The following is a 12,342-nucleotide window of genomic DNA, read 5'->3' as shown; positions in this document are numbered from 1 at the left end:
GAAACAGTGTACCATCTTGAAGCTTATTCGTCAGATTGTAGTCCTTAGCATTTTCTACTAGAATTAAAACTAATAGGCAGAAAAACAGATGCAATTAATAATGTAAATGCTTGTCAATTACTTCATAGTAACTGTATTCTTTGTTACTTCTTGACAGGACTTAATTAATTATTTACTTTTATCAATCAGTTTAAATATTGACAATTAAGTAAGACATTAATCACTTTCATTGTATATTATCTTACTAATGTTTACTATCCTCTGTTTGGTTACTCCCACTTTTAGTTTATTTTTTATTAAATGGTTCCAAAGCCATTAATGCTACTATGTAAACAGAATTACTGTATCATGATTTTGATGGTTTGTGAATATGGAACTTTCTCCAAAGTTCCAGTACTTCCTTCTCTTATATTTACTCGTGAATTATTAGCCTTCAAATTTTGTTGTATATCAGTTATCTGATCTTTCTAGTTCCTTTAGATCCTATATGTTACCCGACAAGTTGTTTCAGGAAAAAAACAAATAACCATTTGAAACAATTGATAAATAAACTTGTTACGCATTCTTTAAGCTATTAACATCAAAATGATAAAAGCTAATTCATGCTTTCAAAATGACACCATTGGGAATTTTCATTCACTTGATAACGGTAGCTTCAAATATTTAGTCTTTTAACACTTCATTACATCCTTTAAATTATAGAAAGCCTATTCTCACTTACTTTTTAGTCTTCTCGTTTGGTGAGTGAATAATTCTATAAACTATCAATATCGGTGCTTTTTTTCTACCAGAGAAATAGATTTATAATTAATCTACATATGTGTAATGTTTGACTTAACATCTTTCAACAATTCACGGACATTACGGTTTCTAATCAACGTTCTTTTTTCGTTTCAACTACTTTAAAAGTCGATGGATCATTGTATCATCATCATGACTTTGTCTAATTGTCATCAAAGTTTCTTTTCATAAACATCTATCACAAAGAACTACTTAATGTTGATTATTCGACATTTAAAACACACGTTTTAACTGCCATGGTCAGTTTGATTAAACAATCTCAGTTACTGACTTTACTTAAACCAAACTCAACATTAATTGGTCCGTGGTTCCATCACTCATAACTACTGTATAAAGATATCTATATAAGAATATCTTGATTTTTTCTATAGTATAGCATCTTAAAGCTATACCACAATGGGATATTTGCTTCCTTTGAATGGTTTCGTTTTTGTATTTTATACTTTTAATCAATGGAAGAATGACAAACATTTTTGCGCTTTAATTAACTTTAAAACTAGTAAATGTTTGTTTACCTGCGAAAACCAACTATAAAAACCATATCACACATAAAATTTCAGAGTACCATAAAAATAGGATGACTATTTTCATTAGCTTTCCACTTTTTAACATTAAAATGAATATTCAATAAGAGACTGATCAATTGCAGTCCTAAATAACAATGGGAAGATACAAGTAAAACAACACTAAGTGAATTTAAGCTTCACTCCATTGCACAAGCAGGTGGCTATCGGAAATCAGTATCTCCGTGGATAATGCGATGACGTTTGAAGTGAATAGTACTGGGTTCGAGTCTCAGCGTGAACATCATCTCTGAGACGTTGATAAATTCATCTGACGAGTCCGAAATATGACGAAACGACCTTGATTACATTGCCATCCGCTATCCATCTTTCCTTATAATTAAAATGAATATTTATAAACAATGAAAACTTAATAAGTTAAATATTGTAATTACTATTCTGAAGAATAAAATCACTTTTGGCTTAAATTCAATTTTTATTATGGTTTGGAAACGTGTATTTACTTTTTTGTTACTGTTTCTAATATATCTATATAGTCTTCGCAGAATGAAACTCGACCAAAGAAAAGTCCAAGATTCTGCAAACACTCTAGTCGACTTAGCTAAAGTGAGTGAATATATTTTTTCACTTTGTTTTAAACAACAGAATATTCCTTTACTTCAGCGTTTATTATTTTGACTCTTTAAAAGCTCAAATAAATTATTGCTTTAATCATAAAGGCGATTTTTTAATCAAACGTTTTTTAATCATTATTGACAAAGTGAGCATTAGGAAACAGATATAGTTATTACTTACTTACTTTCACCTCTTACACCTCATGGAGGAGAATAGGCTGCCAACCAGCATTCTTCATCTAACTTTGTCCCGGGCAATCCTTTCCTGTTCTTCCCAGTTGCTATTCATCCTTTTCATATCTGCTTACAATTCCCGACGCATTGTGTACTTTGGCCTTCCTCTTTTTCATTTCTCTTCAGGATTCCAAGTTAGCGCTTGCCTCGTGATTCGGTTTGATGATTTCCTCAGTGTGTGTCCTATCCACTTCCAACGTCTTTTCCTAATTTCTCCTTAAGTTGAGAGTTGGTTTGTTCTCTCCTATTATTAAATAGCTTTGACTAATTTCGTCTATGTAAAGTATATTGTGTAGCATGAATATATAAGATGGGTGATTTAATAACTATTTACACCACAGATTATTACCAACTAATCAGTCACAGAAGGCCAAAATTTTTCTTGATTTCGCGTACACATACGATCTCATTTTTCCACAATACTGATTTCTGTCTAAACTTCTATCTGAACAATGAATAGTCCACTGCTCCATTGTGAATATTTATGACAGATGTCTGGAAGCTATTTTGGAGACAACCGAGTTTGAAATAAGTCAATTAATCACTAATTATGTTTGATAGGTGAAAGTAGGGATTATTGATTTCTGACATTCTGCTTAAATAGTATTATGACAGCTCTGTACCCAAAAACTTACTTTACTACATCGAAGACATAAAACACTAGGTATTAAATCAAAATGAAACAGTATTTCAATGATTTCAGATCTCTGGTGATGCTCCAGGTAATGTCATCTCTATCATGAAAACTTTCCTTAACCTACAGAACCTCCTGAAAACTACTTATTCAGGAAAAACTGGGACAAATTAACTTATAACCATAAATTTCACATCAAGAAAGACGAATGATCTATATGAGTTCACTAGAAAGTTTAACTTCTTAAACTTAATGTTTTATGTGATACATTCCATTAGTTTAAATCTTTTTTTTAATCTTAGAAAGCACCGTATTGTGGTCAGTTTTCGTGTTTGTATGCATTAAATCCATTGTAACTTATTGTATAAAAGTGTTTCTGTTTATCTTTATGAAAATGTTTTCACTAGAAACTGACTTTGTTGAATGAGAAATTCATAAAACACAACAGAAATGATCATAAAAACAATATGATTTTTATATCATATTATCTCGTAATGTATATAATCTTATCTGACTCTATTTATAGACATTTCACACAGGTTTGGCACCAAAATCGTCCGTAATTATGTCAGTACCAGTGGAGTTGTATTATGAGGTATTTCTCACCAATCTAAGTGTTGTAAACGTTTGTTTGAATTTGCTGCAGCTAAATATATATATATATATTCTGTATAACCATAAAGTTAATAATTCACTCCATTTCATTTGTGTGTATAGGTTTATCTATTCACTAAAAATAGAATGGATCGTTTTTTACACAGCATGTCATCTATAACCCAAACTCTTCCATAAATAATATCATACCTAGTTTTATTTGATCCGTTTTTTAGTGATTTAAAGAGCTCGTAAGTTGCAAATTTTATGTATATTGTAACTAATGCATAATTTTAAGCTACTATGCACTATCTTCTATGCGTTCATAGTAGTACAATCGCAGGGAGTTACAAACTAAATCGAAACCACCATCTAATGCTCTATGGTTTTCAATAATTCTATGATTGATATCATTTAATGACGATAATGTTATTTATAAGATTTCTGAGATAATTGTAATTGCCATTATTGTCAAATAAAACTGAAAATGTTCACTTTAGAAGTGGATTTAAATTTTTTTTCCTAAATTACTACGAGAGACAATTACTAATCAGGCCTTAAATTACATCATCAAACAGTATTCTCACACCTATTCGAATGATAGTTACACAAATGCCCGTACAGAAAAATAATTTGATAAAATTTTTAATTTCATTCAATAAATAAATTCAAGAACTTTTCTGGAAATATTGTTCGTTAATCGTATTCACTTACTTGAACACTTAAGTATTAGTACAAAGGGGCACCAAATAGATACGTGTCATACAAGTCACTTGATTTGCGTAAGGGCTGTAATACTGCTCGGGTTCTCAGGTCGAAACAGGTGGTTTTCTTAGGAGGTCATACCCAGAGCCTTCGACCTAAAGGTCTGACCCGCAAGGCAGAAGAGCAACATCAGGAGATTCAGTCCCATGGTAACTGGTGACCAATGATTGGTTTATACGCCATTTGTTCTTTCAGGATACAGGAGACCATGTGACCATGAGTTTGGAATGAGGGTCTTTCAACTACCCTAGTTGTATCCACCGTGTCCGCCAACCCGGCTAATGCGCTGGACATTCGCTCTTCGTCCTCTCAACTTTGTAAACAACACCCTCGCGGTCAGAAGACAGTGAGTAGGATTTCCCTGGCTGTGGTTGTATGCACATGGCCTCACCCTAGGCTGTTTCAGGGCATTTGGGAGCGTTAGTTAATCGAAACTAGGATATTATTTACAATTGTAGCTCAGTGATTTTTATGAAATCATTATAATTTGTTGAGTTTTAGTTAAAGTATATCAATAAGTAAGCAATAGTGACAATGCATAGTAACTACTAATAATACATAAAATAAAACCATACATATTGTCTAATAGTTTTCATAAATAATCATAATTTAGTCAGATTATATACAAGTGTTTGTGAATATGAATGACAGAAAACGAATAAACCTGTCGCATAAAAATGAACATCACAAAACAATTAGTTCTCTAATAATAATTATGAAACTATAAAACGGAAAACTAATGATAATAATTAACAATAATACAAATAAAGAATAAATATATATTAATCTAGAAAATGATTAGAAATGAAGATAATTGCTATCCTAACTATTTCATAGAAGGCAAAAGAAGGAAATATATATGTTTTATAATTACATTAGTTTTCGTTATGTTTATGATGTATAAAAAACCTCAAAAATGCTATACATGAATAGAAAGACACAAGAATTATTGTATCTAAGTTGTACTGTGTGTTCATTAGTTGATTTCAATCTTTCTTTATTAATATCTAGCCTTGAGGCAACTTTAATTAGGCTACAATGGGAATTTATACTTTATTGAAATAAAGAAATTTGAATTATGTTAGTCATATAGTTGTAATATTTGGTAATAATCATGCCTTATTGTGAATTAAAAATGAAAATATCCTTTCTTGAGTACTAACTCAGTGTTCTGACAATATTGACATGATTGGGAAAATTTATCACTGAACAGGAAGGTTATGAAAAAATTCAATTTTTTGAGCTTCAAGTTTTGCTAGTGAAGTTCTCATTGTCTTTTTATACAATAATATCAACAAAAACTACTGATAGATAAGTTCCAGTACAATTTCTCTATAACCGGAAATCAACAGGTTGATTATTCTATTGTATTTAAAGGACATATTGAACTTTGTTAGTAGTGTGGTTCACAAACTAATATAATCACTTAAGGGAATTTTTTGCAAGATGAAAGACGAAATGGCAAAGAAAGACATGCTGAACATTATCTACAAATAAAATTCCAAAACCGCGAAAGCTATTACATTAAACAAAGCGACCGCCTATATCATTCTCTTCTGCATAAACCTTATTAATTATCAACAGCTACGACATATCTAAGCTAATGTCAATAAACATTAATGATTGTGTACAAATTTTAAGTTACAAAAACGATGAGGTCCTAGGCCGAAAAGATATAGTGAAGATTAGATGATGTTCAAAGCTTTCTATTCAGCTCAGTAAGCAATCAACAAACATAATAGAATAGACCTAATTCACCCATCATTTAAGAAAATTATAGACTAGCACAAGGTTAGGAATCATATCAGTGGATAAAGCGAACAAAATAATTTTGCAGAAAATAATGGATGACAAATAGCTGAATTCAGGATCGGCGAAAACTTGTGAAGAAATTCAAACTAATCACCTATCTGACACTTGCCCTTATGATGTCATTTCGGAAGAAATGGGAAGTTCACGCTTAAACCTTTAATCTCATGGAACATAACTTCATAATAATATTAGGCTCACTGATAAATCTGAATATCCTGGACTCAATTGCAGACGAAGTTGTGGTTTTGTTTAGCAAAGAGTTCCAAACAAGGAAGAAACACCTGTCTATCGCTCTCCCATTTACAATAACTCTCTAGAAAACATTAAGTCACAGTGACAAGTAACTTTATAATATAAAAAACTAACTAATCTGTTCTATTTATTCAGAATTTCTCAGTTTATAAATGCTGCATTTCTTTATTTAAAAAAAATATATTAAAAGCAATGAAACAACATTAAAAACTACTACTTATATTCAAAACTAAGGACTTTATTAAGGAGATATTTTAATTTAGACAATGTTCACTGTTTGTAAGCTGTTGGCAGAAAACTGTAAAATCAGGTTTTTATGGTATTTGGTATAATTATGTAAAGTGTATCCTCAATCTTGAAGAAACTAATACTTCTCGTGTGATCAATACTCATATAACTCAATTTTGCAATATGGTAATTAACTTCTACGTTACTGCAACCACAACTGACATCTTTTAGAACAAAGATATTTATATTTATTGATCAAAGCAAAATTGTTGATATCATGTTTGTCTAGTAATTGAATACTTCTGGAATTCTGTCTATCAATCTATGAAACGCTCTATAATAATCCTGATTCTTTGAAACTTGATTAGTTATTATGTCCTGTGTGTATAGTGGTCTATGAGATTGTGGTGAATCATCCTGATGATATAATCCACATCACGTTCTGTGTATCGTTTTATACTAATCATTGTGACAGATAAACTCATCTTTACTCAATATTCTAGATAAACACATTTTGCTGATAACCATATGTATGTTTTCACTAGATATTCATTAAGGTTGGATATCACCGTTCAAATAGTTACGTGAGGTTGAATATGTTTTGATATATCAATTAATATTGAAATTTGTCTTCATGTTTCAATAGAATTGAAGTGAATGCTTTTTTTCCATTTGTAACGAAACATTCATAGTTAAATATGTCATATAACATAATATAATAACAATTTATTATTTCTGACATTGATGGTTACCATAGACTCGAAATTTTTCAAATAATAGTCGTCTTTAATCTATTTTCTACTATAATATAACACAATGGTCATAAATCGAAACGAGTTCTCTATTATAATTATAATATTGGTTATATAATTACTATTAGTTTTAAACACAAAACTTGGATATTTTAGGTAAAATTAATCTGCAAAGAACCAATCACTTACAAATTTTCTTTCTTAACAGTATCATCCAATTTTGATAGTCGATTTAACAAAATACTAAATATGAACCTTTCTAAAAGACAAAGATCAGTTTATGATCTTAGTTGTTTTTTTTTACAATTATGATTGTATAAGATACTTTTATAAATATTCGATGATAGTGATAAATTTGACATTGTCCGACTGTAAATTTCAGTAAGTATCTTTCTTCTTATCTTTAATACATCAATTCAATTCTCTTAAATTCAATTTATGAATCAAATCCAATTAGGGAAAATGTACGATCACGGATTATTAGGAAAATGCAATGATATAGATCATTAAGGTTTTTTTTTCATAAACATAATAAATTAACAGAAATCAAGAAATCTACTACCAATAAAAAACAGAAGTACAATCTTGTCAAAAGATTACTGACTATAATATATATGTATACATGATCGGAAAGTGGATTTAGCAGAGAAATTATAAAGCTTCACGAATAACTGAACCTATCTCATTCGAATTTCGAACTCTTTTCAGTACATATTCATGATTTTTTTTAAAAATTGGATGAAAACCATAATTTTCTAGTTCCTTAATGTGTCTGATTTGATGACTTGTATTAAGTAATTTATAAGTGAATGATTGATTTCACACAATTTCTTTTTGGAACTTATATACATTGAAATTATATTTAATGAAACATTTTAACAGTTCAGATAGAAATAACTCTATACGCGTCACGATTGATTAGGTATTTACACTAATTAGTCCCTCTTATAAATTTAGAAGGTGGGGTTGATCTGAAAAACGTTATGTGTTTGAGCCATACCTTTCGAACAATTTGGTCACACATATACTTGTCAAAGCATTTTATATAAAAATTCATAAAGGTCGATTAAATGAAAGTTCGAGTAAACAAAATGATAACTGTATATGGGGGAGAGAAAAAATTAATCTTAGATGATGGTTGGAGGTAGTCAACAGGAAACCTTGGACCCGTGTTTCGTGCTACTTGGCACGCGTCAGCAAGGTGTACCTGTAATCTTGAGGGTTCTGATGCTCCCTGACGGATTCAATCCAGTGTCACTCAGCTTCACAGTCATAGACGTTACCACTGAGCTATCCGGGCCGCAACCGAACTCCTGTAGGACTGAGATATAATCACAATTGATTGATCACTGGGTGGTGATCAATTTCATGTGTGTCAAGTTCTTAGTGCAGTTCGAATTCTATCGACCTGTTGACTAACTCCAACCACCATCTAATCTCAACATAGTGCACTCAATGTCGAGTCACCTAGACTAGTGGCCACATTGCAACTTGGTCGATAGTATTTGATCTGAACTAAGAATGACTTGACACACATGACATTGATTACCACCAAGTGATCAATCAACTGTGAGAAGATTATACATTATGGAACATTTATCTTGATAGCTTCAAAATCAATTAATGTCAAATGCTCCAGCAAACGTAGGAAATTGAAAACTATGTTCATCGATGTCAAAGCACATAACTGAAACGGAGCACAGAATCGACATCAATATAGCTTTTAAAACGTTGTATAGAAATTGACAGGAACGAATTCTTAGTTTTAGAGAAGCTTTGGCTATTCGTAAATTCAAACCCCCTTTATGTGTACAAAAACAATTTAAAGTAATTTCGAATTTGCTCTGATAGTCTTTAGGTTATTTTATGGCTCATGGTATGGCGAAACTTTTCTACTCTTCCCAAACGGTGTTAATTTCCTCTCTCCTCTATTTACACTGACCACTTTATTTACTCAATCTTTCGTCTACTTGACCTTTATTAATTTTCATTTAAAATGTCTTGAAAAGTATATGTGTGACCAGATTGTTCGAAATGTATGCCGCAAATACGTCACTTTTTTTTAAACTTTGACTCCATGGTTACGTATTGATTTGGTCATGGAAATAATTCCCATAGAACAAAGAACATGTGTACTACATATTTCTCATTTATGTCACTGTTTAGAGATATTAATTGTTCTTGTTGGAGTCTATAACGCTTTTTTTCGAAAGAAAAGTCGGCAATATTCTCAAACATTTCTTGTGCAAAATATTCGATGAGGGGTGTATTAGATTATAAATTAAAAAACTTTCAAGCAGATGACATTTTTAGCAAAATCATTTTATTGTTTGTCAATTTTGATTATATGCTTCATTATGAAATGATGTTTAAAAGAACTTTATATGATAAACCTTGTCGTGAAAAACTTGAGTATTGAAAACATCATAAACATAATTTGTTACAGTTGAAAATATGACGGTTGGAAACTATATTTGTGGTGATAGTGAAAGTTTTACCATTAACCAATCAAGTAAATTATTGTTTTATCACTAAGTTAACAAACAGTCATGATACGTTGAAAAGCTTTATTGACTGTTTATTAAAGTCTGCTTTTTAGTTCGGACTAGTTCAAAACATAAAATTCTTTCGAATTTCATGAAATAAGATAGCTGTTTTTTCTACGTTTTAGAATTTTTAGCAGTATCTAATACTACGTCAGTAAATGGTTTATGAATGAGATCTTAAATCGATCTCGAACTTCAAACAATCCATGAAATTGCGCTACCATTTTCCACTGCCTGATGTAGATACTTGTCTTTACTTGACATGGATTAGTCTCACTGGTCACGGTCCCGGGTACAAGTCCCATGTGCAGGATTGCGGATGTGCACCGCTGAGAAGTCCCATACTAGAACGAAACGGCCGTCTAGAGTTTCCAGGTTTTGAATGGTGGTCTAACGTCGATCGATTTACTTTCTCAATCAAAAACTTAACAATCTCCACAACTCCATACTGACAAATGTTTTTTTGCTAGATTAGCTCATTTGAAACTTCATGAACCCCACTCCTTTTAAATTTTCAAATTCTGAATAATATATGAAACTATGCAATTCTAGGAGACAACCTAATAAGAATTTATGATCATTTCCAAAAATGTACATATTATCACCATTTAAAACAATTCAATTAGCAATATTGTTTTCCTGATTAGCCAATATTAAATACTTTCTATAATGCTTCATCAGTAAATAACACTGGATATTTTCTTTAGAATATCATTTCTTCAATTTCCTAAGTATACATTTTAAACCAAAAAAAATCTTTAGTCTGAGTAAATGCATCTTGTTAATTATTTCCGTAGGCTATCAGTTCTTAGTTTTTATAATTACACTGCTTAATTAAAAGCAATATCTTATGTGATCATTACATAGTAGCCAAATATTTTAAAACAATAATTGTGCATTTTGAAAATTAGTTGTTACCACAGAGTATACAAAGAAACAAACACTACGACTAACACTTACTTACTTACGCCTGGTACTCCCGATGGAGCATAGGCTGATTACGATTAACAACTAAACTTAAATCAGTCTGTATGAAACAAATAAGTATGTTCAACCATAATTTCTAGAGTTTACAGTGAATAAGTAGGTAAATAGGTTCCTTCTTCTGTTGTTAGGTTCTTATCCTTTTAACTTAATCATTATCTTAATGTAACAATCTTCAAATCAACACTCATTAACTTACCTCGCTAATATATCATGTAAAAACTGTTGATCTTTTTTATTAGTTTGCTTCTACAGCTGCCAGCATTACATAATGTCATAAATTAAAGGGTATACATATGACTGATAGATCAGTTCTAACATACCTTATGGTGTGTTGTCAGTTCCATTTCAACTAAAATAACTATCTTCACATCAAGTCTGAAAATTTCTTCATTTTTATTTCTTATCAAATCGGTTTTCGGTTGTTATCAAAAAATTTTATACCTAAGAAAACAAACTAATCTCACAATCAATAGATAACATACTGACTATTCATACCAGGATGTAACTCATTGTAATCAATATGAAAAGAAAAGAGTAATCATCTCTTTTTCTTTTACCGTTTTTACTTTTGGCAACAAACAAACAAAAAATCTCATAGTACGATAAAAAGAATTTGTATCATTTTCTTGTTCTGACAGATATACAAATGTAGATGTACAATTATTTGTCAAGTATTTTCGTTTTACATTTAATGATAAAAAAGCAATAACATCTAATTAAGAATGGAACAATTTGTGCATCTCATGAGACTAGCTACTAAAATTTAAAGGAAAAATGTTTTCTTGAAAAAGGAACGAATAAAAAAGATACGACTACACAGCTGTTAGAAATTATTTCAATAATAAGAAACATTATGATAGATATATATAAGATAAGAATTATTTCATAGAAAATAATCGTTAAGTAGTATTTGACCAAAACACTGAATAAAAAGAATATTACGTAACATGAAGTAAAAACTAGTAAAAGTTCCATGATTAGACATTGTTTATAGTGACGTTATTACTTAGTAGAGAAATTACAATGATTTAATTAACGCTGTAATTGTTTTGTGATGTATTCTAATTACACTTCGAATTATTTCGAAATAATACTAAATGATAATCTGTAAAAGAACCATAACCTGACAATGATGATGATGATGATGATGATGATGATGATGATGATGATGATGATGATGATGATGATGATGATGATGATGATGATGATGATGATGATGATGATGATGATGATGATGATGATGATGATGATGATGATGATGATGATGATGATGATGATGATGATGATGATGATGATGATGATGATGATGATGATGATGATGATGATGATGATGATGATGATGATGATGATGATGATGATGATGATGATGATGATGATGATGATGATGATGATGATGATGATGATGATGATGATGATGATGATGATGATGATGATGATGATGATGATGATGATGATGATGATGATGATGATGATGATGATGATGATGATGATGATGATGATGATGATGATGATGATGATGATGATGATGATGATGATGATGATGATGATGATGATGATGATGATGATGATGATGATGATGATGATGATGATGATGATGAT

The 12,342-nt window shown here is 30.6% G+C and overlaps 1 protein-coding gene across 3 annotated transcripts in view; it reads left to right on the top strand.

The window, feature by feature from the left end:
- KCNN2_1 (Small conductance calcium-activated potassium channel protein 2) overlaps window positions 1-12,342 on the top strand; it is a 135,207-nt gene that overhangs the window by 91,930 nt on the left and 30,935 nt on the right. For 2 of the 3 annotated variants that reach the window (XM_051209662.1, XM_051209663.1), the window contains one exon: window positions 1,862-1,931. In XM_051209662.1, coding sequence (XP_051075122.1) covers window positions 1,862-1,931 — 70 coding nt within the window. Of the gene's footprint in view, window positions 1-1,861; window positions 1,932-3,333; window positions 3,949-12,342 lie in introns of those variants that run through there. The other variant, XM_051209664.1, reaches the window with a different exon arrangement.

Source organism: Schistosoma haematobium, chromosome 1, assembly GCF_000699445.3.
Source record: "Schistosoma haematobium chromosome 1, whole genome shotgun sequence".
NCBI lineage: Eukaryota > Metazoa > Platyhelminthes > Trematoda > Strigeidida > Schistosomatidae > Schistosoma > Schistosoma haematobium.
Note: the sequence above shows the minus strand (reverse complement) of the source record. Positions and strands in the feature narration are given on the sequence as shown.